We start from the raw sequence: 27,833 nt of genomic DNA on the forward strand, positions 1-27,833 counted from the left end.
ATTTGCTACAAAGCCAATACTAGAGCACCTAGAATATAGCAAATGAATACTGCATTATTTGAAAGAATCTCCCATGCTAGATCTAATTCTCAGAGGCATTCCAAAGCCTGGAATCCCAGAATTACAAGTCTATATGGATGCTAGTCACCAAGACTGCAAGAAAAAATGCTCAGCAGAAGCATATGTATTATTTTATATAGGAACTTCTGTCACATGAAGCTCAAAACACCAAAAGATTATTGCACTGTCAAGCACAGTAGCAGAATTTTGTGCTCTTGATTCTGTTATGAAGAAAGCACTCTGGATTCAGAAGCTCTTACAAGATCTTGATCTTCCAGCAAAAGCTCCAATTTCTATATATACAGATAGTGTGAATGCTATAGCACTAGCTCACAAGCTAACATACACACTGACCACCAGGTGGATGGATATGTGTTGGTTCTTTGTGAAGAAGCTTCTTAAAGAGAAAAGAGTGAAACTCTATCATATACCAGAAACAGAGAATCCAGCAGACAGCTTGACAAAACTACTTGAAAAACAAAAATTTAAAGAATTCTTACAGATATTGAATCTCAACAATGTGGATTCTACATTTATACTTGCTTGATTAGAATGACACAAACACTGATAAAAGTGACATAACCCACAACAACATTACACCAGCAACAGATTTAAAGCTTAATCTCCAATTTGGACTTCTGCTTATTATTTACTAAGAAATATTCCACTCATTTGGTTATTGAATCAGCTTGGATTCTGGATTTGTTGGATTTATGTATTTAGAAATTTGTCTTCTCCCAGTACTTGCTGGAGTCTAGGGGGTGGTGTTGAGACACTAGTCTCTATGTAGTTAGTCTCCAGCTTAGCAACTCAGATCTTCTTTGATCCAATGCAGAGTTTTTGTCTTGCTTCTCATCCCACAATCCTTTGGATGAGGGGAGCAAGGGCACGCACATCTATTGAGTTCACATTCTGTGGTTCCTATAGCTTCCACATATGGTTAGTAGCCTCGTAGGTCCTTCCGAGAAAAATAGATGTAGGTGGCTGGTCTATTTATGCCATATTTGCGGTCCATCTTTTTTATAATCACGCCAGGAGACCTCAATTGGCACGACCACGACTTCGCGATCCCGAAACCCCTTCCGCGTGGAACGGGAGGGCGCCAGCTGGAATAAAAACGATCCCGCCATCGACCTCCAAACGTGAACCACGGCAGCGCACTCCGCAAATCCCGTCAAAAATCGCATGAATGAATTCCGGCGTGTGGGTATCCCTCCTCGCCTAGTCCCAAACACGAAGAACTGGCGAGGATGGTGTCATTTCAGCTCTTCTCCGGTCAGCGAACTGCAGGCCCGGAATTGCGGTCTTGTTGGGGCTCTGAGGCCATAGAGGCACTAGAGTACGCGATTTGGAGTAGTACGGAGCTCACAGGAACTGGAGAAGTATGACATGTGTTTGAGACGCCGCTCCGACATTTCAGGCAACACGTATCAACCTTGACTCCGGCCCTTTCCTTTGAAAGAATACGCCATATTATGCGTAGATATACATGTATATATATATCTCCAACTTCCAACTGCTGGGTGCTTAAACCTTTGAAAAGACGAAGAGCACGATTCAATTCACTCAATATATACTTCTTTTAGACATCTATCAGACGGATCGGAACACAAAATGGCAACACCAATTCAACTGAACCTGCAAGCCAAAAACGCAGAATATGCCTCGAAGTTTGACAAAGGCCATCTTGCCTTACCTCCAGCAAAGCATTACCTTGTCCGTGGGTGACCCCGGAATAGGCCGTTTTCAAGCAATACCGAGATTACCTAACCTAGTTCCCCAGTGACATGTATGGATGCTCGAATCGACCCAGCAGCAGCTTTTGGCATTGATCTCGGCGACGCCCACGTCATCCGAAACGCAGGCGCTAACTCCCGTGATGCATTGCGTTCAATTATCATCTCCCAGCAATTGCTCAACACAAAAGAAATTCTCCTCGTCAAGCACACCGGTTGTGGAATGCTGACATTCACCAACGACGCCGCACGCGCTGTCACGGAAAATAATCTTGGTTCTCATGTCAAATCGGAAGTTGAGGCGTTAGACTTTCAACCGTTCCCGGATTTGGAGGAGGCAGTCAAGGCCGATGTGAAATGGCTGAAGGAACAGACCCTAGTGATTCCCGGTATTCCTATCACTGGGTGGGTGTATGAAGTAGAGACGGGAAAGGTTCGGCAGGTGGTCTGAATTTTTTTCATTTTTTTTCATTTTTTGTTTTAATCCTTCGATGATTGTAAAGATGGTCCAACCAGTGATGACTCTGAAACCAGGATAGGACAGCTCCGGAGATATGCTCACCTTTGATATTCATATGTTTCCTGTTCGAACATCAAGCCTCAAATGGTCGTGGTAGATCGACTTAGAAGGCCTTGTAGATAGAGTAACTTAGATTCCAGGTATAAAAACCGGATTTTGCGCCCTCACATTGACACGAGATTAGCTGGAGGGGCCATGAGGGCCGACGGTCCTAAATCCTCCTTCATCTCTGTCTTCACCTTTCTGAGGCCATAAGATGTGCCGCAATTTAATCGCTCGAATCATCATAAAAACGACAAAGAAATACGTGCAAAACAGCATGACGGTCATCACGCAACCAATAATATTTATAGCGCGGCTTGAGAATGCTTCTCCGATTGCAAATGTAGCAGCCACCAAGGCAGTGTTCGGGAACACAAAGGAAAACCAAGTCATAGAGAATATCATCGTCGAGCTTCCGACGGTTGAAGTATGAGCGAATACCGCAATGAAGAAAAAGAAAATCGCGAGCCTGTAGAAAGCGATTAGCAAGAGACATATCGCACTGGTTGTAACAAGAACCTACCCCCAAAGCCAGAGGGATGCGAAATAAGCTGTGAGGCAAATAATTTTTCCACTAAGCGCCGCGTCTCCCAGAAATCCTTCCGGAACGGCCCGATGAGCACTGCTTCCCATGCTAACAAGACCTACGACGGTGAACGCACTCGGGCCGACAGAAACAAACATACCGGGCCTCAAATTTTCTTTGGGCAGCTTTTGCGTCATCAGACGATAGATAAAAGCGGAATACACCATCATGGACACTAAAAAGCCAACGCCTTGGATGGTGTTGCCTCCAATGATGATGCGCCATGCATTCTCCTGGGCCAACTTTGTGCTTAACGTACCGGCATGTGTACCGATGATCAGCATGGGATAGGCAGGAAATATCCAAATAGGGGTCATTTGAGCAATGGTGAATGTCTGCGTTGACCATCTACCTCAAAATTAGCATTGGGTGTAACCATAGATAGCGATAAAATCCAAGGCATACAGAACAAGGTATATCCCAGAAGATGCTGCCACAGCCAGGGCTGCATAAAACCAAAACAGAATAACTACGGCGTTCTCGAGCCACTTTCCCGTGTGGGACGGTCCATATTGCGCGATGTTGATGAGGATGGTACCAAAGGACACAATAGTCGCAGGAACAAACAGGGACTCTGTCGGATGGAGAAATGACGCTTTGAATGTATATGGAAACAGATAAAACCGCAGCAGTAGTAATGCCCATATAATCACATATAGTGCCATATTCGTGATGAATACTATGATGGCGATGGTATCCAAACCAGAAAATCGATAAGGAACTAAAGACCTTTAGCGATCCTTACATCTACATATGGCTGTGGCACCGTCAACGGTAGGGAAGGAAGGACACACCTTTGTAGAGCACGTTTGCCAGACCACCTGTTGCCATGGTCAGGGTGAAATATGCCCAAGTAAAGTGCCTCATTCTCTCTTTCCAAGAGAGCTTAGTTGGAACCCTGTCAACGAGGGCTAAGGAAGCGCCTGTGACAGAATGGTCTGCGCCCGGCACGGAAGGCCTTCGTTCATCCCCGTTAAGATGATGTCCATCAGCCTGAGAGACATAGCTTCGACGATATCGTGACATGACGGTTGGCACTGGCGTTAACTCAGTATCGAACGACTCTGGCGGCAATGCCACAGCCGAGGCGGAATCCTCCTCCACATCTTCAATGGTTGGTGTCCTGTACCCATCATCACCAGGCCTGCGAAGATGCCTTGGTAATTGACATGAACTCTTCATCTTTCAGCGGGAGATGCAGGGGCATCGGCATTGTGGAGCACATCAAAGTCCGGGTGAGATCGAGAGTTGTCCTTGGGGCGAATGAATGACCGTGGGAGAATCTCGCACAAATCTAATTATGCTGAGTAGCTCCGGTCATTTGACTATATTGAAATGTACAGGAGGCGAAAACCGTGCCCGCCCGGTTAATCGATTTGGAAAAAAGTTTTTGGTGCGGATGGATCGAGACCAAGGTTGGGTTCGCCAGAAGCCAAGCCCGTTGAAGCTCCAACTCTGCAAAGGCGGAGATCCACAGGAGCCAGCCGTCGAGCAGAACTCATATCCGGGCCCGTCAACCCGCTCCACACCGTTGCTGAGTTCCAACGGCCGCCAGATATATCCCTATACAAAACAGGATTGAAGACGACCAGCTGTCGGCAGCGGAAACGGCTGGATTATCTAACAAGTCGGCGATTACGTCCCGTCCGAACCGGAGAATAGTCTATGACTTACGAAAGAGCGTCTCGGCGGTTCTGGTCTGGTCTGGGGTCGCGCATGTGAATCAGTGGCGGCGAAAGTTTGACACCCGAGGAGGCACGAGGTTCAACGCCCGCGCCAGGGCTCAAGGGCGGTGCTTTTGATCAACGACGGAGCAATCTCCTCTATTTAATTGTGCTACTCTGCAGTTAACTAATTGACCGGACATCGCTGCACTCCAATGGACAACCGCAAATCAGTCCTTATCACCGGGTGAGCTCTGAAATTCGTGTTCGGCCGTATTTACAAGAGAAAGCCAGAAAGCTAACCTAGTTTCGACTTCAGGTGTTCGCCCGGTGGCATCGGCCACTCGCTAGCTCTAGAGTTCCAGCGGCATGGCCTTAGGGTCTTCGCGACCGCGAGAAACAAAACTACTATCGCAGACTTGACCGATCGAGGAATTGAGACGTTGAGTCTGGAGGTCGACCAGGAGAGAAGCGTACTAGCTTGCCGCGACGAGGTGGCTTCGCTGCTGGGACCAGATAAGGGACTGGATTATCTTGTCAATAATGCGTTAGTGGCTCCCTGTCGTCTGGCATCATTTGTTTTGAAGCTCAGGTGTCATACTAACGAGACATTCATCACGAGTCACAGTGGCCAGAGTATGTAGACATCTATCTCCAGTTGGTCGCTACATATCGTTAAACCATCAACCAGATTATACCGTTCCGGCCCTAGATGCGGATATCAATGAGGCGCGACAGGTTTTCGAAACGAACTTTTTCGGCGTCATAATGATGTGCCAGGCTTTTGTCCCTCTTCTCATAAAAGCCCAAGGCACAATCGTGCAGATTGGCTCGCTTGCAGGGGTACGGAATTCATCATCGTTCGTTCTTGTATATTCTAGAAGCCAGAGCAGTAACCAAAGATTCGCAGATAATACCTTATGTCTTCGGCTCTGTATACAATGCTTCTAAAGCAGCCCTGCATTCCTTCAGTGACACTCTGAGAGCAGAATTGGCGCCACTCGGGTTCGTATTGCCTATTCATTTCCATTCGATCCTCCATCCCCCGTTATGAATCTCACGGTTCAGATACAAATAGCTAATATCCTAATCAGCGTCCACGTAACAACCATCATCACCGGTGGCGTAAAATCCCGCATAGCGCGCGTTGAACGAACCCTCTTACCCACCTCCCTCTACCAGCCCATTCGCAACGACTATGCGCGGCGCGTCACCCACAGCCAACACGGCGCTATGCCCAACGAAGCTTATGCCAAAACCGTTGTCACACAGATATTGTATGGCTCAGCGCCCTGGAGATGGATATGGCCCTGGAGCAGAGGGCCGGGACGGAAGAAGTGGATTTGGGCTGGAAACAAAGCAAACTTGGTGTGGTTCCTGAGCGCTGGATGGGCCTGGGTAGGACTATTTCAGTGGGCGCTAAGTCGGATGTTTAACTTGGGAAAGTTGAGGAAGGCCTTCTTGGAGGAAAAGAAAAAGGCGAAGAAAACATAGAGCGACGACTTTGCAAACATGAGCAGTGTCAGAGAAAAGTGGCACCCATAAGGTGTACAATTATGGCTGAAGTGCGCCTAATAATAAATTTTCGGAGTATAGAAAAAGAAAATATTGAGCAATTTTCCAAAACTCTACCTGGTCGAAAAAGAAATCCTATACAATGAGTAGGAAAATGACGGGAAGTACGAGTAAAATACATCAGGGTAAACGAATGCCATTATCGGCCATTTGTATCACGGATATCACGGAGGAAGGAAAGTTGGGCAAAGGGAAATCTGGAGTATCCATTGCGTGGATATTCCCTGGCTACCAAATCTGCCTCTATTAGAACAAATTCTCTTATCTCTGTGGCAAGGATCTCCATTCAACCATAGCCCCTAGAATCCGGGGCGACAGCTGTCGCCAACCATTGAGGTCCTTCTTCGTCTGACAGAATGCGAAGGAGAAGTTAGCAGCACAGAGAAAAAGTTGCGGCGTTGCATGGATTCGTTTGGAAATGTGTCGAGGTATAGATAGGGAGTAAGGAGATAGCAACTAGCCACTGTGCGCTTAAATACCAAGCGTGAATTCGACCCCAACATCAATATCACGAGCCATCTTGACAACCTTTGAGAACTGGACCGACTTTTCGGCCGCATTCTGAAGGTCCTCAATGGAGAATATCTTCAGTCCCGAATCGTTGATCTGAAAGCATACGTTAGCAACCACCGGTCAAATCTGCAGGAGATAAACATTTACCAGTTGATGAGCTTTCTCCATGTTCGTGCCCTGTAAACGGGCGACGATAGGAGTACGAAGGTTCATGTCACGGACCACGTTGATAAGTCCTTGGGCAATGGCGTCGCATCGCACAATACCTCCGAAGATGTTAACAAAGATGGCAGTAACCTTCGGGTCACTAGTGATAAGCTCGAAGGCCGATTTAATGGCGGATGGGGTAGCACCACCGCCAACGTCCAAGAAATTAGCCGGATTGCCTCCGTTGAGCTTGATGATATCCATGGTGGCCATGGCCAAACCGGCCCCGTTGACTTGACGAGGTTAGAATATGGAATGTATACGAATAGAATCAATTCAACTTACCCAAGCAGCCAATGTCGCCATCCAGCTTAATGAAGTTCAATCCAAACTCAGCCGCCTTGACCTCGTCGGGATCTTCTTGAGTGGTGTCTCTCCAAGAAAAGACCTCCTTTTGTCTGAATTCGGCGTTATCGTCAAAGTTGAGCTTTGCATCCATGGCAAGAACTCTGTAGTCTGTAGTCTCAGCGAGGGGGTTGATCTCAATCTGGGTAGCATCCCTCTCCATGAAAACCTTGTATAATTTCTGGATAGTGTCCTTTGCCTCCTCGAGACATTGCTCCGAGAAGCCTAAGCCGGCGGCGATTTTGCGAGCGATTTCGTCGGTGACTCCGACGTTGATATCGATCTTTGTGGTAGTGATAGCCTCTGGATTTTCTTTCGCAACAGCTTCGATATCCATACCACCCTGCGAAGAAGAAACAATCACCGGGGATTGAGAAGCGCGGTCCATAAGAACGGCGAGATAAAATTCTCGGCGAGCATATTTGCGCTCGCAAATGTAAACAGCGTTGCAGATGCGCCCGCGAGCTCCGGTTTGTTTAGTGACGAGTTTATGTCCGATCATTTGACCTGCAAACATTCGGGCTTCGGTGGGACTGCGCTGGACGTCAGGACGGGGTGTGCACGACAGAAGATAAGGTGATTCCACTTACGAGTAGAGGATACGAACACCTCCCTTCAAACCATTGTCGAAAGTACCTTTACCTCGACCGCCGGCCAGAACTTGGGCTTTGATGACCACATCCTCCCCACCTAACGCAGTGTATTAGAGCTGGGAGGGTTTCTTTTTTTTTTAAAAAAAAAGGAACTGAGAGAGTGCATACCTAGCTGTTTAGCAACAGCTTCAGCCTCATCCGCAGTGCGTGCGACCTCGCCTTTGGGAACTCCGATTCCGTACTATTGTGGTTGTTAGCGTCGAGCCCACTCCTGACAGGGCTGGAGTGGATCTATGTTTACGAACAGATTTCAACAAGTTGGCGGAAAGGTATTCGTGGATGGAGAGGTTTCTTTTTTGGCTTTGAAGGGCGCTTCTGAGAGGTGTTTCCTAGAGGCGGATTGATGTCAGCGTTGCGGTCTTTGCAAAGCGGGATCTCATGAAAGAGGACATGTTACAGAAAGGCGGCAACAGTGTACTTACCACGATAGGCCTGAAGGCCGCAGCAATTGGTCTGCTGCGCGCGAGCTTAAACATGATGGAAAAAGACAATCTAAATAACACAAACCAAGAGAAGGGCTGGAGAAGAACTGTGGAAGTTGAAGAAAATTGAGAGGCCGGAGGACGATGAGACAACTGCGTCTGAATGATTACCCCAAGATTTTCCCGCGACACGTCCTGGTTGCCCAATTGGGTGAAGTGCTCGGGAAGGCGTCCCGATCTTGTCAGGGCCACTGCGCTAAGCCGCCTTGGGACTAGTGACGCAAAAGCATTAGTCCGGCGACCCAAACTTATCGGGCGGGCTGATCCACGCCTGCGAGATATCGGCAGCCAGAGCGATTGCTGCCGGAGCCTGACCTACGGACGAACTACGATAAAAGAGCCAGCTGTGAATTGATCTTCTGGCGGCATGGCGAGCTCGACGACAGAGGCCGAAGTCATCTTTAACCGGGCAAGTGTTGCATTGGCTCGAAGTCAGAGACTGATCGCATCCTGGCTCCCTCCGAAAACCCAAGAAGAGATAGCACATGAAAAGACGGAGGAAGAGCTACAGCGAGAGGAAGACGAGATATTTACTCCAGTGCCGGAAAAGTACGTCAACAAAATAATGACTTAACATCTGTATGGAGCCCGCTCAATAGCTAATATGTTCTCCTGTTCATCAGACTTGGGCTCGGTGCTCCATTGCCAAATAGCCAGTCTGATGGTTGTCGCAACCGCGCGGAGCTCAATTCCAACGACAAATTAAGAAAACAGCTATTGGGTAGAAATTCGAAGACAATCACTCCATCACGGAATCCCAGCGGACAGCAGACAAAACAAAACAGAACCAACAAACCGATTCCGTCCCCTACTTCGGATTCTGAAACCGAAGAGGAAAGCAGATCTTCCTTGGTCACACGGAATAAGAAGAAAACATCGCATTCAAAGAATGTCGCCAATACAGTAGAACCTGACGGAGACATTGAGCCAACAAGGAAGAAGTTCGGCACAAAGAGAGCAGGAAGCTACCTCGACGAACTTCTATCCACCAGAACGAAAAAGAAAAAAGCGAAAAGAGGCGGTGACTGAGGCATATGCGCGAAGCCGTCTATTTCCCATTCAACTGGCGAAAGCTGTTAAGAAGCCCAGGGTAACTTTTCAGTTTGGATATATGTGCCATCGTTGCGCCGGACTTCAGGGTTGTTTCTTTGGCCTGAGGTGTGAACTCCCCAAATCGTCGCTGTCGTTTATTCTCCTGCTTTCCAGCGATATGCCCTTTCTCGGAACTACCTTCGATCTTTTGAAGCAATTGACGTTGGACGTCAATTACATCATGTAAAAATTCGCGATTCAGATCCTCCTTTGGCCCAGCGATGGCTCCCATAGCGTACATATTCGCCGCCCGGAGTCTCAATTTCGACCCTGGAGCAGCCGATCCGTATACCTGTTGAATGAGACTCGACGGAATTTTTAAATCGCCCTTTGAAGGCAGTGCCTTGAATCTTCGCTTCGATTTTGCTTTTGATGGCCTCGACGCCCACTTTATCCCCCAGTAAATACAATTCTATCAGTTGTTGGTATTGAGTCGGGTCCGCCTCATTTTCCTGACTCGGGAGGCAATCACGATAAAGCCAGTCGACGAAGGTGCAAAACAGATCGGGCTGGACATCCGCGAGCTCCAATGTTTTCGTCGAGGGAGATTGCAGACGCGTGTTAAACCATTTCGACTCTTTGATGAGGAAATGCGGATGAATCAAGAATTCTTCTGGTGCGCTGCCAATGCGAACTCCAATAACTGAGCGAAATGGATGCCTATCTAAACATTAGTCGCGAACGAATCGAGTTATGACGCGTTTCATCACAAGATGTCGCTCTAAGACTACTTACATGCTTGATTTTGCAGTAGTGCACTATGTGGGCGGGTTCTCTGGCTCTTGTTCACTTAGATGTCTTTCTCTCGCGAGAGATTGTGTCCCCGTTGTCAACTGTTTCCTCCTTGATCTTCGTCTACGTATCAATGGCTTGCCGTCATCATCACTTGAAATAGTGTCGTCCAACTTGCCCAGAGCGGGCTGATCTCTATCTCTTTGGGGATATCGTGAAGACATTCTGATAAGATGTCACTAAAGGGAGGAGGTAGTGGTAGGATGGGCGGGGGTGGGCAAAACAGTCAGGTTAGAGTGGCCAGGACAGTTCTCATGCCTCTTAGTTATGAATAATATCTACAGAGGTATTTGTCGCTGGGACAGTGCCTTCATCGATAGTTGCTGATAGGACTTCCTACCTTCAATACATTGACGAATTGGTAAATTGGGCTATAGCCAATGTACCTAGCTTTGTATCCAACTTATATCAGCCTTAGCACTCAATGTTGATGGGAAAACCACTGTTTCCTCGAGCATCTTATAGGGTATGCGCTCCGGAAATGATATAGGTACACTCATCCAGCAAAAACCACGCCAATCTAAAACGTGGATGATATGGGGCACCAGCCAGGCAGATGCCCCTGGCTTGACAAAAAAGAGCATCAACAATCTGCCATGCATATTAAAGCACAAAGGTTAAGATCTTAGCGCTGAAGTTTTTGGCAATTGGAACTCCGTCCTCTTTTGCTGAGTCAAACCAGAAACATTGAGTCAAGCATCTGGATGAAAACCTTAAGTGGTACATACAAAAGAAACAAATGATGCAGTTGTCGGATCAATACAAACACCTCACATGTTGGGGTCCAAATTCACATAACTGCCACGTCATTGTGGTGTCAGTTTCTCCAACTCCTCCAAAATGAAGGGACAGCACCAATGGAGAAATAAGCAGACAGAGAAACAAGGTATTCGAAGGGATAGCTAGGTATGAACCACTCTCAATTACAAAAGAATACTACACCAACACAATAGACTCACACAACTTGAACACATACACATGGACAAAAGTTCCAATGATTTTTTTCCTTTCTTTTTTTTTTTTTTGGTGAGAAATCTGTGAGAAGTGAAAACAATCAGGGCAGCGCCATCAGATGTGGAAAAGTAAGGCACAGGAAACTGATATGATTACAGGGGAAAAAAGTCTGATAGCGAGGCGGCACATTGTTGGTGACTGGAGACCAAGAAATTTTGAGAAATGAAAATAGAAGAAAACAATGTTGGGAACTCCCTAACAGTTTGGCAGGATAAGAGCAGATTGTGGTTAGTCAGCAACAGCGACTGGCCACTTCTCACCTTTCATTCAGGGTTGGAACGAGCGTGTTTTTGTGGTTTAGTCCACACACAAGTACAGCATGAAAACATGCGACGAAAGCCAGATGTAGGGTATTCAAACATGGCTTATGAACCCTGCACTAGTGAATGAAAAGAGGCCAAGAGGTCAGGCCATTGAAAGCGGCTTTTGCAGAGCTAAAGCATACTTGAATAATCAAGTCATAGTTTCATGGGACAGAGCTGGTTGGCATGCGACTATATTGAGATATAATTCGCATTTTCCAAATAGCAGGTGGCTCGACTGGTGCGATTAGAAAAAGCACCGTAGATGATAATTCATTTGGTGAAGAGTATCAATCACTGAAGTCGCTGGCGTTTCCGATCCTCGCATGTTGCAGCATCCTCTTCCTCTGCACGTTCTCTAGTCTCCGCTGGGTTGAGGAGAGAATGCACGTTGCTAGCCATACTTGATCGTCTCGTTGCTGGAAGGGACTCTGTAGGACGGAGAAATTTGGAACCTCCAGTCGGCCATCCACCTTCCGAAGGCTGGGCGGGGTCTAGTGATAGCGGTGGCGTCGCGTGTCTTGGAGTACCTGGCTGTTGTCGTGGTTTCCCCATTTCATATTTGGCGAGCACATCGCGGACCTGTTGATCAGCTGCATTGGGTGCTCGTTGAGGTGACGATGGCCACTGAAAGGACGTTGCACCAGCGGAAAATGGCGAAGGCCCGGGAGTTGGCCAGCCATGCTGCCGAATATCGGCTGAAGTATGACGTCTACCCATATTTGCGCCGGGTGGTGAGGAGACAGACAGAGGGTGTGGTCCCGACGGGTGCGGTGAGACTTGCGGCCTAGTATAACTAGCAGAATTACTCGCGCCACCAATAGACCCATATCGATGCGGGGAGATAGAGATATGGGGCGGTATTGGTGGGCGAGCAAGAGAGGCTCTTCGAGAGTCTTCAGCAACTTGGCGGGGAGATAGCGGAGGGCCGGTATCAACGGTCAAGTTTTGGAAATAAGGCTGTCGTCCCGGCATGAGCACATCATTCGGCGATTCGGGTGCACGCGCAAGTTCAAGCTGTCTGGCAACTTCTCGTTGCATATTGGCGGCTTTTTGACAGAATTAGAATGGATCTTCGTCGATTGCAACACAACCAGACTTACCTTCTCGGTGAATGGGGTTATCTGCATCTGGAACCAGTGATGTGATAAAGCGAGACATCAAGTTTATCCACTAATGATACAACTTAATGTTTATTGCCGAAACCCAATTGGATGCATACGGAATACATACCTGATGACAACGGATTAAACTCTCTGTGAGTGCTTGGCATCTTGAGCTCAGTAGACTGTGCTGATCTTCCATACGAGTTAGTCGCGAGTGCACTTCATAGAGGGAATGTTCGAGATTGACAACTCGGTCGGGAACCTCTGGGACGGTCTCTGCAGGGGTGCCTGGTTGAGAGGCGTTGTTGTTCTTATGCGCTGAGAACGAATCGCGATGGATCAATGCATGTCTTGACGCGCGCCTTTTGATTTCGCGCAAGCCTGACAAGTCTCCTTTTCTAAAACTTCCATTTCCATGTCGAAACTCCCACATCGGCGAATCGGGCGAACCGGTATGGAAAACATCGCTCACTTGGCGGGCAAGTTAGCAAAGACTCTCCGAGAAATGTGATGGTGACTTTACCTTTGTGAAACCCGTACATGTTCAATTGTCTAACAAACGAGGAAATATTCGTGTGCTTGAAATATTGTCTGGTGCAAATGAGTCAACATGATCCTCCGAGAGAAGTGTGCTGGGCGACGTACGAGAGAACCTTTGAAAAGTCCGACGATGGGGACATGACAAAGCTCTCGTTTGAGCTCGACCAGGATATTAAATGCTGAATGCTCGGATCTTGCAGCATGCTGCCAGATTCGTGTTAGAGAAATTCGAAAACAAACGGCTCCAGCAGTGTGAGTGCGCGTCCTACCTGTAAAGCTTGTGTATGAATGCCGTTTGTACCACTTTGGGCTGCTGTGCCGCAGCTGCAGCACCAGTGGGTTGTCCAGAGGCATTGTTTTGGGATGCATTTGATTCTGCTATATTCCCATTGGTATGATTGGTCGGCGCTTGCTCAATTTCAGGGCTGCTTTGCGACGGCGGGCCCATTGCAGCGGAAGCGGGCGGGCTGACGTCCATAGGATCACCTGGGGAAGGGTCGGAGGGCGAGATAGAGGCAGAGAGGACGGGGATGGTTCTGGGTTCGGTCGACATCTCCACTGGCCTTGTGAAAGGATTTCTTGATGGGGGTTCGAGGACTCGACTCATCGCAGCGATGTAGAATGGCGGTAACGGAGGACGGGAGAGGAGCAGACCGCTGGAAAGCAAGCCGCACGGGGAGAAAAGGGAACCGAAGAAAAATTCAAATTCACTTCTAGTCAATTACAGCAACCGACAGCGATGAAACCACGCTCAAGACAACCGCAGCGGCCTCGATGGCGATATTCACCATGCACACTGCACGGTTGCGGAAGACTGGATTGTTGCGCCCGCTCGGGTGGGGATGTGGCACTGGGGAAAGCTGGACCCACAAAACGCTGGGATAACTGCTCCGTAGGCGAGGAATAATCGGTACATTGGCATTCAACCGCGTGTAAGAGCCGGAGCCGTGGCCATATTTGGACTGTCAAGCTCTCGAATCGAGGCGGCAGAGGGAGGACTCGAGATGGCAGGCGAATCCGGTCCGGGATGGAATTAGTTCACCAACCGACCAGTTGGAAACCTTCAGGCTAACCGTGGGAAGAGGTGACAATCAACCACAAACAATCGCGATAACGACAGTGTGGAGCGGCGCGAGTCGCGTAGAGAGTGGTTGTATGCTGTAAGATCACGTTAATAATAACAATGACGTTGCTCGAGGACAGCCACTGAGGAGGAGACAAGGAAAAGTGACTTGTGGAGGGGAAGAAAGTCCTCTGTTGCCAAAACAACGTGACACGATGAAAATGCGACTCCAGGCGACAAGCAAGTTTCTGGGCTTTTGCTCCTCGAAGGCGAGGAAGCGCAAGGAGCGACAGTCAGAGGGGGGAAAAGAAAATAAAAATTCAAAAATTCAAATAAAAAGCAAGGCGAATGAGGGCGCGCGCCGGGGTTGGAGAGCGGGTGTGCAGGCGAACAGGTGAGTTTGAGTGGAGATCCCCGGGAAGTAAGTTCGCTAGGACCTGCAGAAGGACTATCGACCGACGGCGACAAAGGTGCTTCACTATACTCGTTTCCGACGGTCCTTTGTCCTCGGACGCATTCTCGAAAAGGGCAAGCTGCAGCACACATCCCTGATTGGAGGTGAAAGCACCTTGACTTTTTACAAGGGCAGATGGAAGGCTGAGCGAATGCTGCGGAAGCTATTTCTGGAATTGCAAAAGAGGGAAAAAGAAAAAGAAAGGAAAAAAAGGGAATACCTGGGGCGTCGGGAGCAGAAGTCAACTCACATGGTTACCGAATAACCCATACACCAAGAAGTATTCTTCTTTCAGGCTGAAGGTTGCAGGAATCCTGAAGCTTTGTCGTGCTCGAGGGCGAGGAGAGATGGCGGTTAGTCGCTTGGGAGCTGTCGAAGTCGAAGCCGAGCAGCCAACTAACGAGTGACTAGCGGAGACGGGAAGATCTGTAACCTTCCTCGCTGCCTGCTTGATTTTAATAGTGCTTACTGGACGACCTGTTGTTTTTAGGACTGCAACAGGTCCCTGTCAAAGGCGATCCCGAGGGTCACCAAGATGGCACACGAAGCACATCTCCATCCACCATTGCTGCAGGACATGCATGGTTGTGGGGAGATCCCTTGCGACCTGCATGTCATGTTGAACCTCGTTTTCCCACTCCTCTTCTCTTCTCTTCAACCGCATTGCGCCCCCCCCCTCCTTTACGCAAGGTCACCCCGCTCTCCTTAAAATTAGAATCACATACTCTGTAGAGTGTCCTGTATTGGGTTTCTATAAACTTAGAAGGGACGGTGGTACCTAGTTATTTCAGCTGCCCAAACTTTCCATCCTCCAGGCTCTCATAGTTACTCTCAGCTCTCTACTTTGCATGGAGGCGAGCAAGGATAATGGTTGCCCCTCCGCCACCAACCTTCCACTCGATCAACAATAAAACACTTCTACATATGCCTGTGTTCGAGAATTGATGACAGGGGCATGAGTTCAAACACAACATAGTATCTCCACATAACACTTGCTGTTGAAACACACCATCCAGATCGAAGGATCAACCGAAATTGGGGGAGATTTAAAGATACGTAGTTAAACCCATTGCGATGATGCGCCCTAGTAGATAACCTTATGCCGCGGAGCAAGAGCTGTACCTGATATGGAATGCCCGTGGAACGTTCTTCGACACTATAAAACTAGGTCTGGACATCGGTCCACCAAAGCTCGGCCAAATGGAGGAAAGGGGACTTGACGAACCAAGGTTGCCGTGGGGGCTCATGGAATAGGTGAGGTTAATCCGAGGACCAAGGAGCATTTGGTTCGAGACAAGTCATCAAGCCAATTTATAAATATTTGAAACTTCCGTTCGATCTCAGGGGATAGAGAGACTTGTGCGTTAGAATATAAATGGATCGAGAGCGGCAGGTCAGAAGAAAGGAGGTGATGTTGAATCCTGATCTGCGCATTCCAGCCAGTTCTGACGCGCCACATGCTTTTCTCCCCGGTCAGCGAATTGACAGTCTTCTCATCACTGTGTCCTTCGGGCCAAAGGCCATTGTATGTATTCCGTACTGTACTATATGAAGCACACATTCAAAATACCTTTTCTTTCATTGGCCTCAACCGTCTCGTCAACGTAAGGGGATCACGCGGGTATCCGTGTGGGCTCAGCTTGGTTTCGAGACACAGATTCACGGAACTCCCTAGAAATGTCGGCTTTAAACTTCCGGCCTTGCCGGGTCCGTCTTAAACCAACAAAATAAAAAAAAAAATATTTACTATATCACCCTCCTCAGGTTCAACAGAGAGAGATGATAGGGAGCGGCAACACAGCTATCAAGTGAGATGGTCAAAAGGCGTAGTTCAGGCTACACCCGAAGAGAATTGAACTGTCAGTTGATCAAGCAGCCGGAAAACGCTAGTAAGCTTGGCGACATTTTAGCACCGAGGTAAATTTCAGAGTCATTTTAGGAGGAGACCGTTGAGTGTGGTTCTGGTGGAAGCCCCCGAAGTTAAAGGGCCTTGATAGGCGCGCCAGTTTTCCTAACATCCACTCAGCCCCCCAAGCAAAATCACTAGCTACTCTGTACTCCGTACTGTACTGTGATGAAATTTCAGCCAAACGGACAGAAATACAACCTTTTGAAACTTTGGCCGCCTCTCCTTCATTGAATCAGCAATCTGTTGTTTGTATATGTTTTGTTATAGGGTTGAACAGCAGACAATGCAAGTGGAATGGGGAGTCATTGAAGCATTCTGCTAAACCTTGGAAGTGCTAAGTGGCAATTCCTTGAAATTGCCAAACTGTCTCAAGCTTGCTCAGTGGTTGTTAATGCTTCTGACGGTGGAATGGTGGTCATGCGATCACCCGTCCCCATCTCATTGCATGTCATATTGAGCCTGCATAGACACAACTTCATGGTCACACATCTGGTGACTTATCCTCTTCGTGCATTTTTGCTTTGTTGAAGCCTCCATCTGGTCTTTGTTTTCGGCAGGTGGTGCCTCTATATTCCTTTTTTTCTACCGCAGCCAGCTTCACGAAGGCACCCGGGGAACCGGCTGTTGATTGACTTACCGGGAGGAATGTGTTCCGCACATTTCGTGTAACCTCCCAGACGAGTCCTTGTGTCGCAACGGCGTCTAACACCACGGGTTGGTTGGCGCAAAGGTGGTACAATGGATCAATATCCTTCGAGTTCCGTGGATGTGATTGACGCCTTTCGAGCATTGACTGCCGAAGCGCGCAGAAATGTGTATGCACAACACCCCTTTTTCGGGTTGTGAAAGTCTCTCGCAGCAGAGAATTTTCACACATGCCTGCTCTGTCTGGAGTCGAAGTTACCCCAGAGTACGGTGCTAATCTTCTGCAGATGCCGTACTTTAGTGGCTGAATTCAGCCATGCCGAATGCCATGAAGTGTGGGATTTGATTTTCAACCGATTTCACTTTGATGTTCTTGAAAACCTGCCTTTGGAACTGACTGCACGCGTTGCGGGTTATCTCGAACCTTCGGAAACATTTAGGTTACGTCAGGTATGAGAGCACAAGCTGCTGCAGGATAATATTGGTGCCATCCAGTAACCCTGATTCCCTACAAATTAGGTCTCAAGGCGATGGAATGAATTGTTTTCAACACCAGCAATTTGCGCTAGCAGTTTCCGATCTTTTAATTCCCACCAGATCCTCAATACAAGTGCTGCTGAATGGAAACAGAGTTATTCGAGATATGCAAAATGTCAGTTGGCTTTGAGGACAGGCAGGCCAGCAGGAGAAGCTCTCTACAGTGATATATCCAGTGACTGGTCGCAATGCAACGACAATACCATATCTTACTCTGACGGAATGATAGCATGGGCTAAGAATCAAGTGATCCTTTTACTCTGCCTACGAAGCGGGCGTGCTAGATACTTTAATACAGCAAACCGTCATGTTGTTGTGTGCGTTCGGGTGTCCAGTAGGATCATAGCTGCCCTCACTTCTCATGGGTATTAATCCCTTTGTCTCTTATTGTGTCTCAACCCACATGCAAGCTAACCTATCCCACTTGCAGCTCTTGCCAGGTATGGAACCATAAGTCGGGCAAAGAGGGCATGCTACGCTTGCCTTCTGCCAACTATAAAGTCTCGCTTGGTTATATAAGACATAATTTCCTTGTCGACGAAGACACTATTGCCGTTTATCTAGCTGGTAGCCAATCCATAATCGTTTGGGACTTACAAACCGAAACGTCTCGGCAAATTTATATTGGCGCAGAACCCTTCCATATATTTCTCGATGCAAAAGGGAAAACCTTGACCGTGATGCGTCTTGAGGATGCTCACGAGAATCTGGTATACCGTCATGGTGACCACATTTCACAGATAGTTGGCGTAACTTATTCCATTGATCGGAATAGCCGCAGTGATCAGCGTTCCTTCTCCTTTCCCCTTCCAAACTCCGTGATGTCCGTCGATTTACGCCTTCATTCATGTCTCAATAACATCAAGAGTTGTTGTTTTCGGCTTAGCACGACGATATCCCACGATAAGAAAGACGATGCCCAGCCCTTAGCTGTCGGGGGATTCATCACATTTATCTCATATAGCAACATCCTGAACAGACCAGTTGCTAGGTTTTATCCGGAAATACCTTGTGGCGAGATGGATAAACGGTGCCTTGCGACGGTAATGTCTGAAGGTCTGGTATACTATTTAGCCGAAGGCGACACAGATTCTTCAGCCATTGTTCTGGACTATCGCCGTGGAGAAGCCATTCAGGCTCCCGGAATAAACCTTGCAAGCGGAGTTTTCGGCGGCAACTCCCAATACCCCTGTTATTGTTTCGGTGACACCTTCATTTATGGAATCGGCCTTTCCGACGTGGTTCGTGTTTGGTGTTTCGACGAAGATGTGATGGCGGGTGAAGGAATAGGTCGCCACGAGATATTTAGAGACTGAAGAGATCTTGAAAGTTGAACTTGCCAATGTGAATGGCAAGTGATTACAAGCTCATCCGGAAAGGGAGAGGGAGTTCGTGAAGCTGGGTGTTCCATTTTTAGATTTCAGGGTACCCTTTGTTGCACCCTTCGAGGCTGTTCCATCCTCAGCCGAAGCGTAATTATTCATCATCTCTCCTTGTGCCCCTTTTGCTGGCACAGAGGTGGGAACTTTTCTTGATGCGACGAGTGAATCTCATTTCTCATGTACGAAGGCCTCATAAATCATGATCTTCATCATCAGGAGGTCATTTCTGACACGAAAAGAAGCTAAACAGAAATTCTCGGCACTGTCGAGTCGACAACATTTCGCTGGTAGATACTTTCCATGCATGAACCGATCTACTCCGTACATCCATATACCCCAAAATGCGGACTATTCAAGATGGTTTTGCACATCAGGCAGATATATATCTGAAGCTGGTGAAGACTACCATAATTTTCAGGCTGGACGAAGCCTGAAGGATTCGTTTCGCGGCTGAGAAATTAGTTGGTATATTATGACGGAAGCATCGATAGAGTTACATTCCATCTTCCAAGAGCACGCTCGGTCTCCCTTCCGTGGCCTTCTCAAAGTGGCTGCAGGGATGGCCCGAGACAGCTTGAATAACTCAGTCAATCCAAAGTAATGGGAATTTTTATCACCCATGCCTGCGCCCTTCAAACATCACAGGCATGAAAATGTCTGAGCTTGGACTGTGGAGATCCCCAGGCACTCGTCAAACCCAGCACTGGTTTTCTGGACCCAGCTGCATCGTTGTCATCTTTGGTGCAAAGCGGACCGGGCTGACAAAGGGAAAGTTATCCCTGTTTGGCAGGCGATGATGAATTTTGAGTTGATGAGGCAAACGAGCTAAGTTAGTGGAATATCTCGCCAGCCAACCAGGCTGATCAAGCCCAGTTAGTTCACCCGTTCACTGGAGCGAAGTTAATTGACGAGGTTGTGAGAACAAACCTTTTTGGGTCAGCTCCCTTTCAAAATTTCCAAAAAGGAAATTTATGCTTCCTGAAGGTCTCCTCGTCAGTATTTCAATCGGAGAAGTAACTCCGGGCCTTCAGCCTTCTCATGAGGTGGAGATGGATCAGGCTTGCGAGTGCGAAGTTTCTCAAACTCCATTCGAGAGTCCAGCATTGACCTCCCCCCCCACAACCTCAGTCTTGTTGGTCTCGGAGTGGAGACGAAACCTATCCCAGCCATTGACTCGGGGTACTCGCATCAAAAAGAAGGTTCATAACCTCATGCTAGTCTCGTGCCCGCCCCTCTTCATGGACCGTAATCCCTGTCATCAGCGTGCCGAGAGGCCAACAGCCAGTTCTAGCTTCGATGGAGATAGATCGGTGATGCTCTCCATTCCGTGTTGGACGTCAAAGCCCATGTGGCGTATGGAGATCAAAGCTCGAATTGTTGCCAAATCTTTCAAACGCATAGGAGATACGGAGAAGGTTTTTCCATCCAGAAAAAGACATTCTCCTTTGGAGAATTCAATTTCAGCCACTGCACGGCATACTTTTCAAGCGCAATGCCATGATTTGGTGAAGAAAAGGGATGATGCTTCGCCCGTTGAATATATGTATTCTTTCTACGAGCCGGTGACTGTCGACGAGTTGAAATGCATAATTTGTTCAGATATTATTTTCGGTTACGCTCGAGAATGGATGAATCGCTACCAACACTCGAAGCGACTACTGAAATTTTCATTGCTGAACGAACCCTCAACATTCTTGTTATCTTCCTGACAGTCCTGGGCTCGGTTATACTCATTCCAACCGCATACCTTCGATGGAGACATGGAAGACTCAAGGAGACCGAAGTCATCTTTATCGTGGCAGGATATCTCTTTTTCCTTGCACATGAGATTCTTCTTCTCCAGATCCTGCCGATGATATATCGTCTGGGATATGTTGCCAATGGATTAATGGACCCGTATCCGGCCATACTCGAGGAAAGGCACTCGGCTGTCCTTTTGACGATTGTATCAACCATCATCTTCTTTTCCGCCCTCTGGTGCATAAAAATCTCACTCCTTTTCTTCTTCCGCCAGTTGATGAAGGGACTACCGAACGAGTTGATCTTGTGGGGGGTGGTTTTTGCCTATACAATAGTTACCTATATTTTCTCTTTTCTCATGGCCTTAATGGCATGCGGCGGGCCTTCCCAGATTAGCAAGACGCTCAACCGTTCGTCGACCCTGGCTCCCATGTTACACGATTTCGAAGAGAGATCCGCTTACAACAGATAGGATATTGTACCAAGCCACACGAGAGTTTGACGCGCAACATCAGCTTGTTCGGTGGATTCGCCGCTGATTTGTCCACTGATATACTGAGTGAGTGTTCTCTGTAATGCTTGAATTTGCCGAATTAAACGCTGATCGGGTTTTCTGCAGTTACGATTCTGCCATTACGGCTTATCTGGGGACTACATATTTCCAGACAACGCAAAATCGCAGTCTGCGCGATGTTCTCCGTTGCCATCTTGTGCATGATAACGGCGATAATTCGTCTAGTTCAAATCAACTCCAAGACGGGAATCACGAATCCGAATGTCCAATGGGTCGCTCTTTGGGGTACGGTAGAAGCGACCACTGGTAAGTGATCGATGATGAACCTCATATCCCCATTTCCCCATGATTTCCCTTTTACAGAGGGCCTTTTTCGTACTAAGTCTCATTTTGTTACCTGTAGCTATAATCGTTGGCTGCCTTCCCACGTTCCGCTTCCTCCGTAAGACTTCCAGAGCTACCGGTGCCTACTATTCACAGAAAGGCTCTGGTCAGAGCTCGGGTCAGCGACCAACAGGGAATACCCCGAGTATTCCGTTGAAGACATACATACCCCGAAACAGCCTTCGACATAGTGCTCTAGAGGTCTCATCGTCAATGGAGAGCTTAGCTCCGACCAACAGAACGCCGAGTGCCCCATCTCATTTACGACAAAGAGCTGATATTTAGATTGCGTTATGTCCTTGACCTCTTTCTCTTAAATCCGTCTACCTAGTTTCAAAAAGCAAATTTATACCACTATTAGCTTTGTGACTGCCTGATTGCATATACTTGGCACTTCAGACAGGAAGCTCTCAATGTGATATCGCAGAGGTGATATTATTGTCTCATATGGAAGAGACTTGCCCAGTACTGTGATTATTTATCTTTGATGCCACCTATATAAAACTGGGGAGTGCAAGTGCCTAGGGGAATTATTATTATGACTGGCTTTCAGACATCTATTATCTGATGACAAGCCTTATCTTCATGATACAAAATATATTTATTTACAAAATTATAAACTACTTCATAGATTTTCTGTAAAATACAAGGCCAAAGAATTGTTGCTCCTTCATTGTCCAAGCCGACATCCGGTTGCATCAGCCAATTATTATTCAACATGTATAAACCATCGTGGACACATATTGTACGGCTATCTTGGTTTCTTCTGTGACCCATTGTTCAAATTGCCAGGTCTGCGATCTTGAATTCCCCATTGCCTATCGTTACACACATCCCCCATTCAAAATCAACACACAAGGTTAAAATTTGTTCTTGATTCACACATCTGATCTAAAGGGCCCAATGGCTGACTCCAGCGACACACATGGGATACGAATGTACTGCTATCGCTGATCATGGTTCAACAGAAGACATATCCAAGGCCAACTTTCTCTGCGTTCTCATCGAGATAGCATCCATCGCGCAGGCCAAACACGGTCAGGTCGGTGAGATTATGCACTCACAATTCGATTCCTGTAATTACATGAAAAATCCGCCTTTGAGCGTATCGACGGCCGTTTCTGGACGGGTCCCAGCGCCGCTTTTGGCCGCCGCGACGGTATTGAGTCCGTATCGCGCACGCACCAGGCACCCCAATCCGGATGTAGCTACACGCCGCTCTAAGCAGAACGGGACTTGGCAGGGGAGCCCTTCAGGCACCACCACGGCCGGGTGAAGCCACCTGAAGCTGGCCTGAAAAATACGGTGCCTCGCGCGACGCTTACAGTCACCTCGCGCGACACTCATGATGAGCGGTCGTCATGGAACCGCCCACTTCTCTCTGTCCTCCCAGCGCTGGCTCGCCCTGAAGTTGCGGTGCCTCTGCCTATAAAGACAATGTCTCCCGTCTCTTCCCCTGCACGCCAGCAGCGAGGCCTCATTTTACCTCTCCGCCTGCAGCGAGGAACCCTCCCGCAAGCATCCCTCTCCTATCCTCTCCCTATTTCCCCATTTGGTGCTGTTGCCCAGGGTCGGTGACCGACAGTTGCTGGAACTCCCCAAGGCGGTCATGAAATCAAAAGGGAGGCAGGCGGCCGCCAGCGCACGCCGTGGCCGTGGCCGTCCCCTGAGACTGGCGCCAACAGACATTGATTTCATACAATGAGTGAAGGAGCATGAGGCCGCAGGCTGAACCAATCCAAAGCATGCCAAAAACACCAAGCATGGTGCATGGATAATCTGGAGGAAGCTGATGATGTGAGCAGAATCCCATCCTCTGGCCAACAATGGCAGGTGCTGACCACAGACACCCAGCTTCTGCCCAGAGAGACTCAAGATAAGCCCTCATCAGTACATCAAGAAGCTCAGTGCCAGCATGTACAAGTTGTGGCTTGACTGGCTCAAGGCTACCCACAAGCACTGTATCAAATCTGACAAGACAATCTGGGTCTACTGGCGTCGGCTAAAAATGTTCTATGAGGTCAAGCACAAGGGCAATGCTATTGATGATGCAACCACAAAAGATTGCATCAATGTAAGTACCACTCACCCTGTTGGGTTGCCATACATGGCTAATGGCAGCAGTACACTTGGGCCATGATTGACAGATGGGAAGAGAAGTGGGGGGTCAGAAGAGATCCCCTTGAGGCTAGGAATGCAAGTGGTGGCAAAGATGACATCTACCAGTTTTTGCGTGCCAATTGGGAGTTGTGCATGAAGGTGTATGCTGATGAGCAACAGTGGTTGCAGAACTCAGCAGGCCTCCTTCTGTCCTACATATCTGGCTCGCGGTTAGTCTCCCTTTTTGAAACCAAGGCCAGGGCAAAACCATCGGCTGAAGGGGAACTGTGGCTGCTGGATGAAGACAATGAAGAGATCTCAGTGGTCACCAATGCCGCCGGCAGAAGTTCTGCAGGCGAAAGGGGCACCCTGTCTGAACCCCTCAAGGCCAAGCTTGCCAGCGAATATCAAGGTGGACGCGCAAAGGTAGAGTCCTGGATGGCACAGTCTGACAGTGACCGGTCGCATCCACTGAAGGGGAAGAAGCACACATATGATTCTCTTGAAGAGGCAGAGATCAGCACCTCAGAGGGTGATATGGAGACAGATACAGCCTATCAGAGTGAGGCAAGTTCTGAGACCTTTGTTGATGTTTACAGTGCTGGGGATGACAACATGTCTGTGCTGGACAGTGACAGCGGCACCCTCATTAATGTTTACAGTGCTGAGGATGATGTCTGTTCTAGACAGTGATGGGACTCATGAGAACTCATTCAATCCCCGCAATCTTAGTGGGGACGATGAATCTGTTGTTACCAACGACGGATACCACGCGGGGGATAAAAAGAAGGATACATGCCTGTGGCGCCATATCCCCTTCCACATTGTCTGTGTGGAAGCACCAGGACAATCAAACACCCTGCTGGCCAAGGTGACACTGATCCACACCAAAGGTGAGGATAAGAAGTGATGAATGTATGAGGCTAGACCCCATCTAGTTGTACCCCAACAGCTAACAGGCTCTACAGGAAGACATTTGTCATTGTGCACAACCCTGAACCAATATTCGATCTCCTTGGGCATTTTGTTGTGATGGTGCTCCATGATGGTGCCTTCGCGGCGGACTTCACATGTCTTGAGGACATATACTGGCACCCAATCCCATCACACCAGATCTCCATGGCTGTCAAGATTGCATGAGACAAGCTGGATGTTCCTGTCTTCCGTGAGCCTGAACACACCAATAGTGGGTACTGTACTTCAGAGTGGATTCCTCTCAAAGGCACAACATGGGCCCGCAACCTCAACCACATAGGAATAATTATTGGGCTGATCTGCCCTCTTGAACAGTATGTGTTTCAACAGACCTTCATTAATAAGATCAACAGTAAGTTCTGGTCTTGCCTGTTGCTTTACACATTCCTCCTTGCGGGGTCTGTGGATCTTGCTTCTTACTCACAACTTCCACTCATAGACAAAGTACTGGTGTTGGTCTGGGACCAGGTTGCTGACCATGACTCCAATGCAGTCAAGTATTACCTGGATAATGTTGTGCATGCTGACATTGAGGTGATCGCAATGGAGCTTCCACCCAGAGAAGCTGTTCAGGTCATGGCATATTCACTGGGCCTTGATGCTGATCTTGTGGTGCCCATAGTGTCGATAGCTCTAACAAGATTATTCCTCCTCCGCCTTGCACTTTCACAGATGAACAGCTACAGCATATTGCAGCAAGTGAAGAGCCTTTCTGAAAGGAACACCAAGCTGACTGCCTAGATCTGGGTGATGGACTACAGCTCTGTGGCAGCAGCGGCCGGAACACCTCTCTACCAGGAGAAGATGAAGATTCAGACACAGCTGAACAGTGCCAAAGTGTATCTGTGGAATCATTACTGTGGAAAAAGCAGAAAACAGCATTTTCACCATGCTGACACAGAGTGCTTCAACTGCTGAATTCACAGTGGTGACAATGAAGACCCTGCTGAGCTCACTCCACCACCACCTCCAACACTGCAGATTAAGGAGCGGAGATATATTGTGGAGCTGGTGTGCAGAAGCCAGTCAGAGTTGACAGATGAAGAGATCTTCCAGCAGTGCTGCGCGTCCATCATACTGTGGGTACACCTTCAGGGCCGGAAGGAGCCCCCCTCCCAAGGCCAGCACAAATGGCAGTGCACAGTTGCAGTCAAATCAGATGAACCAGATGTTGCACCCCAATCTCCAGGCCCTGAGGTATCCTTTGTTGTTCCCTGGAAGCTTGAAAAACTGGAGTGTCCATTCTGTGTTTGTGATGCCTCACTGCCCATGGCCACAAGGAAACAGCCTTGGAAGGATAACAATACATTCTGGAACCATGTTGAAAAACATGTCCACCAGCACAAGCTAAAGGTGTATGTGTCTGGTAGGAAGGAGTGTGGGATATGCTGGAAGCATGGAGTTGTGTTCATTCCAGTAATGTTATGGAGTTCAAGGCCCATATGTTCCATGAGCACGGCCGAAGGCTTTGTGAGTAGGTGGATTTGGGTTATGTAGTGAATGAAGTTTCAGCACTGGATTCAATTCCCATTGGATAACTAGACAAGATACAGAAGATAATATGTGTGGCCAACCACAGATCAATCAACTAGAAAATGTGATGACTACTCTCTTCCCCAAACAAGCTCCAGTTATGCAAGCCAGATACCAATCCTACATTCAAGATACAACTACCAATCAAGCTCTGTTTCCACTGTTCCACAATTTCCCCCAGATTGTGGCACTCTTTGCCAGTCATATATTCCACCACGTCTTTTGAAACTTTCCACATCCCACTTGACTTGTGACAGGGCTTCTGTTACAGTCACCTTCAAAATGGACTCTGATGTTTTTTCAACACCATTGCCTTTATCCATGAACCTCATATACTCATCCAGAAGCAGATAGCTTTTTGCCATCATGGCATTGGACTCTGGGATGAATTGATCTTCAAGGTGCCTGTGCCTGTGACAGAATGATTCAAACTGCTCATTTGTGATAGCAAACTTAGCAAACAGCTTGCCTTGCCCTTTTGCACTCTTTTTATCATTTTCCCCACCAACCAGCAGAACCTGAAAACATTTCCACTGAAATGGGTCCAGCTCTTCAATCATCTTAGACATATTCTCTTGCCAATTGAGGCTGCAAACAACAGTGTTCATCTTAAATTTAACATCATAGCACTGGCACCACTCCTTTATGCAGCAAAGTTGCTGAACATTGTCACCACTTCCATGTCTGATCTCAATATTTGTCTGTTTGTCAAAGAAGTTGGAGGAAACTGCTATAATATTGATGAACCTTCTGTACTTCTGCAGCCACTTCTTGGTGACTTTGCTGCTGTTGGTGACAATTGATATGGATTCCAGATGAAGAGTTTCCTTGATGTATTGGCAAATGTGGTCAAGGAAAACTGGATGCAGAAATGACTCCCCCCCAGCAACATTAAGCTTTTTCATGCCTGCTTCAACAAGCTTCTTAAGCCCTCTCTTTGCATCTTCCTCAGGGAGCATGTAGGATGTCTTGTCAATGTGAAAACAAAAACCACATATGTTGTTGCATAATCATGTAGGAAAGTAGTTGACAGACACAGGCACTGGTGAGTGTGTTGTTCAAGAGAGATGCTTTAAATTGTGAAGTAAAGGTGGTGTGGTTATGCTGACAACAACCAGAAGAAGCAGCCAGCCAGCATTATAGAAGTCAAGGGCACATCTTAGCATCTCAGAGAGTGCCATTGCTAGTGACATAACCTTCTAAGAGTGATAGGTAAACTATTAAAAAGTCAAAGTTAGTAGCAATATTCATCTGTTTAAATTTTCTAGATTGAGAGTTTCTTTCCAGTGTGAAATACACCTACTAGCTGTCAATGGAGTGTCTTTCAACTTTTTGTTAGAGGTTGTTGGAATAAGAAATCCAAAGACC

At 47.8% G+C, this 27,833-nt stretch overlaps 12 protein-coding genes across 12 annotated transcripts; 7 read left to right on the plus strand and 5 right to left on the minus strand.

Annotated features, from left to right (window-relative positions):
- Positions 1–1,674: 1,674 nt before the first annotated feature.
- Positions 1,675–2,402, plus strand: D8B26_004659 (uncharacterized protein; the record flags this gene model as incomplete). The annotated part of the gene is made up of 2 exons (XM_003070428.2): positions 1,675–1,780; positions 1,844–2,402. The coding sequence occupies 2 exons, from the start codon at positions 1,675–1,677 to the stop codon at positions 2,245–2,247; spliced, it is 510 nt and encodes a 169-aa protein (XP_003070474.1). The 3' UTR covers positions 2,248–2,402.
- A 94-nt stretch (positions 2,403–2,496) lies between these two features.
- Positions 2,497–4,126, minus strand: D8B26_004660 (uncharacterized protein; the record flags this gene model as incomplete). Its single annotated transcript, XM_003070429.2, has 4 exons — positions 2,497–2,827; positions 2,882–3,292; positions 3,350–3,665; positions 3,739–4,126. 4 exons carry the CDS (start codon positions 4,124–4,126, stop codon positions 2,497–2,499), a joined length of 1,446 nt encoding a protein of 481 aa, XP_003070475.1.
- Positions 4,127–4,563: 437 nt separating this feature from the next.
- Positions 4,564–6,259, plus strand: D8B26_004661 (uncharacterized protein). The gene is made up of 5 exons (XM_066124551.1): positions 4,564–4,855; positions 4,928–5,155; positions 5,237–5,451; positions 5,519–5,613; positions 5,703–6,259. The coding sequence occupies exons 2-5, from the start codon at positions 5,152–5,154 to the stop codon at positions 6,100–6,102; spliced, it is 714 nt and encodes a 237-aa protein (XP_065980632.1). The 5' UTR covers positions 4,564–4,855; positions 4,928–5,151; the 3' UTR covers positions 6,103–6,259.
- Positions 6,240–8,524, minus strand: TCA9 (Succinate--CoA ligase [ADP-forming] subunit beta, mitochondrial). Its single transcript, XM_003070431.2, has 7 exons — positions 8,324–8,524; positions 8,147–8,230; positions 8,010–8,082; positions 7,839–7,938; positions 7,189–7,781; positions 6,844–7,136; positions 6,240–6,789 (listed from the first exon to the last, which is right to left on the minus strand). Exons 1-7 carry the CDS (start codon positions 8,375–8,377, stop codon positions 6,655–6,657), a joined length of 1,332 nt encoding a protein of 443 aa, XP_003070477.1. The 5' UTR covers positions 8,378–8,524; the 3' UTR covers positions 6,240–6,654.
- Positions 8,525–8,750: 226 nt separating this feature from the next.
- D8B26_004663 (uncharacterized protein) lies at positions 8,751–9,649 on the plus strand (the record flags this gene model as incomplete). Its single annotated transcript, XM_003070432.2, has 2 exons — positions 8,751–8,932; positions 9,007–9,649. 2 exons carry the CDS (start codon positions 8,751–8,753, stop codon positions 9,410–9,412), a joined length of 588 nt encoding a protein of 195 aa, XP_003070478.1. The 3' UTR covers positions 9,413–9,649.
- Positions 9,650–9,654: 5 nt separating this feature from the next.
- On the minus strand, positions 9,655–10,600 carry D8B26_004664 (uncharacterized protein; the record flags this gene model as incomplete). The annotated part of the gene is made up of 2 exons (XM_066124552.1): positions 10,266–10,600; positions 9,655–10,118 (listed from the first exon to the last, which is right to left on the minus strand). The coding sequence occupies exons 1-2, from the start codon at positions 10,429–10,431 to the stop codon at positions 9,655–9,657; spliced, it is 630 nt and encodes a 209-aa protein (XP_065980633.1). The 5' UTR covers positions 10,432–10,600.
- A 1,277-nt stretch (positions 10,601–11,877) lies between these two features.
- On the minus strand, positions 11,878–13,836 carry D8B26_004665 (uncharacterized protein; the record flags this gene model as incomplete). The annotated part of the gene is made up of 6 exons (XM_003070433.2): positions 11,878–12,632; positions 12,687–12,756; positions 12,817–13,160; positions 13,213–13,280; positions 13,335–13,433; positions 13,499–13,836. The coding sequence occupies 6 exons, from the start codon at positions 13,834–13,836 to the stop codon at positions 11,878–11,880; spliced, it is 1,674 nt and encodes a 557-aa protein (XP_003070479.2).
- Positions 13,837–17,393: 3,557 nt separating this feature from the next.
- D8B26_004666 (uncharacterized protein) lies at positions 17,394–19,290 on the plus strand (the record flags this gene model as incomplete). Its single annotated transcript, XM_003070434.2, has 4 exons — positions 17,394–17,470; positions 17,588–17,750; positions 17,820–18,202; positions 18,268–19,290. 4 exons carry the CDS (start codon positions 17,394–17,396, stop codon positions 19,151–19,153), a joined length of 1,509 nt encoding a protein of 502 aa, XP_003070480.1. The 3' UTR covers positions 19,154–19,290.
- A 1,422-nt stretch (positions 19,291–20,712) lies between these two features.
- On the plus strand, positions 20,713–22,210 carry D8B26_004667 (uncharacterized protein). The gene is made up of 4 exons (XM_066124553.1): positions 20,713–21,369; positions 21,432–21,518; positions 21,579–21,779; positions 21,877–22,210. Exons 1-4 carry the CDS (start codon positions 20,802–20,804, stop codon positions 22,140–22,142), a joined length of 1,122 nt encoding a protein of 373 aa, XP_065980634.1. The 5' UTR covers positions 20,713–20,801; the 3' UTR covers positions 22,143–22,210.
- Positions 22,211–23,772: 1,562 nt separating this feature from the next.
- D8B26_004668 (uncharacterized protein) lies at positions 23,773–24,650 on the plus strand (the record flags this gene model as incomplete). The annotated part of the gene is made up of 2 exons (XM_066124554.1): positions 23,773–23,931; positions 23,982–24,650. 2 exons carry the CDS (start codon positions 23,773–23,775, stop codon positions 24,648–24,650), a joined length of 828 nt encoding a protein of 275 aa, XP_065980635.1.
- Positions 24,651–24,752: 102 nt separating this feature from the next.
- Positions 24,753–26,429, plus strand: D8B26_004669 (uncharacterized protein; the record flags this gene model as incomplete). Its single annotated transcript, XM_066124555.1, has 6 exons — positions 24,753–24,850; positions 24,926–25,082; positions 25,248–25,284; positions 25,372–25,544; positions 25,674–25,771; positions 25,859–26,429. The coding sequence occupies 6 exons, from the start codon at positions 24,753–24,755 to the stop codon at positions 26,427–26,429; spliced, it is 1,134 nt and encodes a 377-aa protein (XP_065980636.1).
- Positions 26,430–26,602: 173 nt separating this feature from the next.
- On the minus strand, positions 26,603–27,621 carry D8B26_004670 (uncharacterized protein; the record flags this gene model as incomplete). The annotated part of the gene is made up of 1 exon (XM_003070437.2): positions 26,603–27,621. Exon 1 carries the CDS (start codon positions 27,422–27,424, stop codon positions 26,603–26,605), a length of 822 nt encoding a protein of 273 aa, XP_003070483.2. The 5' UTR covers positions 27,425–27,621.
- Between the last annotated feature and the right edge of the window lie 212 nt (positions 27,622–27,833).

Source organism: Coccidioides posadasii, chromosome 2, assembly GCF_018416015.2.
Source record: "Coccidioides posadasii str. Silveira chromosome 2, complete sequence".
Taxonomy (NCBI): Eukaryota; Fungi; Ascomycota; class Eurotiomycetes; order Onygenales; family Onygenaceae; genus Coccidioides; species Coccidioides posadasii.